The 3,407-nt window shown below is 64.4% G+C and overlaps 1 protein-coding gene across 1 annotated transcript in view; it reads left to right on the top strand.

Annotated features, from left to right (window-relative positions):
• The window catches only part of HDAC4 (histone deacetylase 4), a 221,648-nt gene that overhangs the window by 174,173 nt on the left and 44,068 nt on the right, over positions 1-3,407 (top strand). Inside the window, 2 exon segments of the mRNA XM_007469941.1 lie at positions 315-448; positions 3,089-3,209. Coding sequence (XP_007470003.1) covers positions 315-448; positions 3,089-3,209 — 255 coding nt within the window.

Below are 3,407 nucleotides of genomic sequence, written 5' to 3'. Positions count from 1 at the left end.
CCGCTCGATAGAGAAGTTCCCTGACAGAGAGACTCGAGTTTTGGACCAAAATCTCACTTGTTTCTGGGTCAGCGCAGTGCCCTGGACGTGAGTGCCACAGGGCTCACAGCCAAGAGACCTGGGGGCGGGCCGCCTGCCTTCTCGGTTCTTCCTGCCCCACCTGCCCCCCGCACTGCAGGCCACTCAGCTCCCTCCACCCCCTGGGTGGCGGGGACTCTGACCGTTGGGCGAGTGCCGTGAGCGGCGGCGGGCGGGGCAGCTGCCCAGGAACCCGAGGGCTCATCTGATGGCGGCCGCCCCCCCCTCTGCCCCAGGCCTCGTGTATGACACGCTGATGCTGAAGCACCAGTGCACCTGTGGGAACACCAACAGCCACCCGGAGCACGCCGGGCGCATCCAGAGCATCTGGTCCCGGCTGCAGGAGACCGGCCTTCGAGGCAAATGTGAGGTAAGGCCGGCCCGCGGGCAGCGAGGAGGGCGGCCCATGCGGGCCGCGTGAGCCAGGGCTTGAGTGGGGGAGGGCCTGGGGGAGGACACGGGCCCTGCAGGCGGGTGCACGGGCCTGGCTTCCAGAGGAATGCCAAGCTCTCCTATCCTGCACCTCCTCTCGCACACTCCTGTTCTCTGGGAAGCCAGCCCGTAGCCAGGCTCCCCGTCAGCGCCCAGGTCACGTGGCCAGGCCGTCCCAGGGCCTCTGCCGCAAGGGCGGGGTCTGGGGGATCCGTCATCCTGTTGGCTTTCCCTTGGAAGTTCTCTTGAATTTTTCCGAGAGCCTCTCCCAGGGTGTGGGGAGCCTCCGGCCGCCGAGGCAGGGAGGGTGCGCGGGCCGGTCTGGTCTCCTTGGCGTTGGTTCCCAAGCACAGCACTGCCCCCGCCTCTACCCCTCTGAGCGGCGGGTCCTCGCGTCTGTCCCAGCCGCCTGGCAAGGCGACCACGCTGCCTGCCGACAAGGCGGGCTGAGCTGCCTCTGCTCCGGCCCGTCGGGGCCTGGGATTCACGCTGCCCACCCACCGTTGCAGTGGCCCCAGGCCCATGAGGACAGGACGGCTCTGCTGAAGGGCCTTTGAGGCTCCTCCATCCTTCTGATGGGCGAGAGGCGTTTCCTGGCATGCGGCTTCAAGAGGGTCTTGAGCTCTGGGGTGAGAGGAAGCGGAGGACCGTTTGTGCGGGTGCACGGGGAGGAGGGTGGGGGGAGCTCCAGGCCATGGGCGCCACAGCATCGTCATCCGTGGAGCGGGGCAGGTGGCACCCCCTCCCAGGAGCCCTCTAGGACAGTGGCAGCCAGCCCTCCACGTGCCCACCAAGTGGGGGCCTGCTGTCGCCCCACACGCTGGGAGCCCTGTGAAGCCGGGGATGGGGTGCAGTATGGCGTGTGCTGCCCTGCAGGCCTGGAAAGCTAGAGCCCCGTGGATGAGCAGAACGTCCGTGTCCGTCCTTCACAGCCCAGTGCCACCTGGGCGAGGCCCGGAGCAGCCCGTCTGGAGGGCGGGTGTGGTCCGAACCCCGCTCTGCCCCCCATCCAGCCCACCTTCCCCAGAAGCCAGAGTATTTAGGAGTTGAGGTCAGTTGTCCCACATGACCCCATCTCTCTGCCAGTTTATGGCGATACATGGTGTTTGGAGGGGAAAGCACGGGGCCTGGGTCCAGAATCCTGTCCTGGAGTCCCTCTGGAGAGGACGGGGACCCCGAGGTTGTGGGCTTGGAACCCTGGGCATCTGCTCCCAGATCCCGCGAGGCTGCACCACTGGGGGGCAGCATCGCCCCGGCGGACGTGCCCTCATCCTCCGCTGCAGGACCACCACCCCGCCCCGCCTCCCAGGAGCCGCTTCCTTCACCCCCAGGAGGGTCCCCTCGGGCCCGGGGCCTCCAGGGTAGTTTCAAGGAAGGAGACGGAGGCGAGGGGAGCAGACCGAGCTGCTCGTCCATCCCCCTGGCACTGAGGGCCGGCGCCGATGGCCGCGGGGGCCCCTGGGTACCGAGGAGACCCAGGGTGAAGGACCAGGCGTGCCCTCGACGTGCGGGGATGCTCACCGTGCGGGGCACCTTCAGGTCCAGAGGGTGATGCGTGTTCCCTCGGCTGAGGGAACACGGGTTGTTGGAGGGGCCCCGACAGAGGAGAAGCAGAGGCACCGGGCGACCCCCCGGTGCCCAGGCCTCCCGGCCAGCGTCCCTCACTCCACGGGGTGGGCAGCTTTCTCTGTGGCCTCATGGCCCCTCCACGAAGAGGAGGCCAGACCGGCAAAGCCTCGGTCACAGCCGGCCTCCGGCTCCCCTGCCCTGTGCTCCTGCGTCGGCGGCGTCTCTGGGAGGCCTGTTGTACCGTTAGGAGCGGTTCTGCCGCCTCCCTGGAGGTTCCTGGGGGGAGCGCAGCTCCTGGCCTGCCCCTGCACGGGGGTGCATCCGGCCCAGCGAGCCCACGGGCTCCTCCTGGGCCCCCAGGGTCCTGTTGGCTCTTCCTGTGTCGCTCTGGCCCTCGGAAAGTATAAAGAAGTGTCAACTGGAATCCCGCTTCACAAACCAGCCTCCTTCACAAAGGTTAAGTAAATGTAGCTCAGCTCAAGATAATTTCTGGAGAACATCTGAAAATAGCCGAGGCGTCCAGATTTGAGGAATTTCCAAACTGAAGAAAAATGCGGACGGACACGCAGATCGCGGTGTCAGACGACTGCGGGCCGTCTCAGGCTCGCGGGAAGGCTCGGAGATGCCCAAGGAGTTGGGGTCTGGCCCCCGCTTCCTGAGAGCAGGTCCACCCCCAGGCAGCTCGTCTCTCTTTTAAGACCAGACCCTGGCAGTTGGAAAGCAAAGCAATAATTTGATGCCAAATCAGTTGTGTGACCGTGAAGGTTAAAGCGTTGAAGGCTGGCATTATCTTTTTTAAAAACGTTTTCCTAAGTTTTAATTAAAGTGCAAACCCTGAAAAATATTTCTTAAATATTTTTCAAGTGTCGCGTCAGGTGATGTTTGCTTTGGATTTCACAATAACCAAATAACTTTGTGCTCGTGCCCATATAGAATTTCATCTCCTCCTGGGTGCCAGTGTTCTGCTGAGGCTCACCCCTGCAGTACCTGTCTTGTTCTGTCCCCGCAGTGCATCCGCGGACGCAAGGCCACCCTGGAGGAGCTGCAGACGGTGCACTCGGAGGCGCATACCCTGCTCTACGGCACAAACCCCCTCAACAGGCAGAAACTGGACAGTAAGAAACTTCTAGGTATTCCAAAGCCTTCTTTACCTTTACTGCCGAGGCTGTTTCCAGCCCTGCCCTCGCCCGAGGCCCCGCCGTCCCGCCTGCATGCCCCCCGCTGCACAGGCGAGTGTCGCCCACCAGGCTCTGTGCGGGCAGCTGGGGCAGGGATGACCCTTCTCCGTGGTGCCCAGGCCAGGCTCTCAGGTGAGGGGCCATGCTCGG

The sequence above is a fragment of the Lipotes vexillifer genome, unplaced genomic scaffold (genome assembly GCF_000442215.2).
Source record: "Lipotes vexillifer unplaced genomic scaffold, Lipotes_vexillifer_v1.1 scaffold988, whole genome shotgun sequence".
Lineage (NCBI taxonomy): Eukaryota > Metazoa > Chordata > Mammalia > Artiodactyla > Lipotidae > Lipotes > Lipotes vexillifer.
Note: the sequence above shows the minus strand (reverse complement) of the source record. Positions and strands in the feature narration are given on the sequence as shown.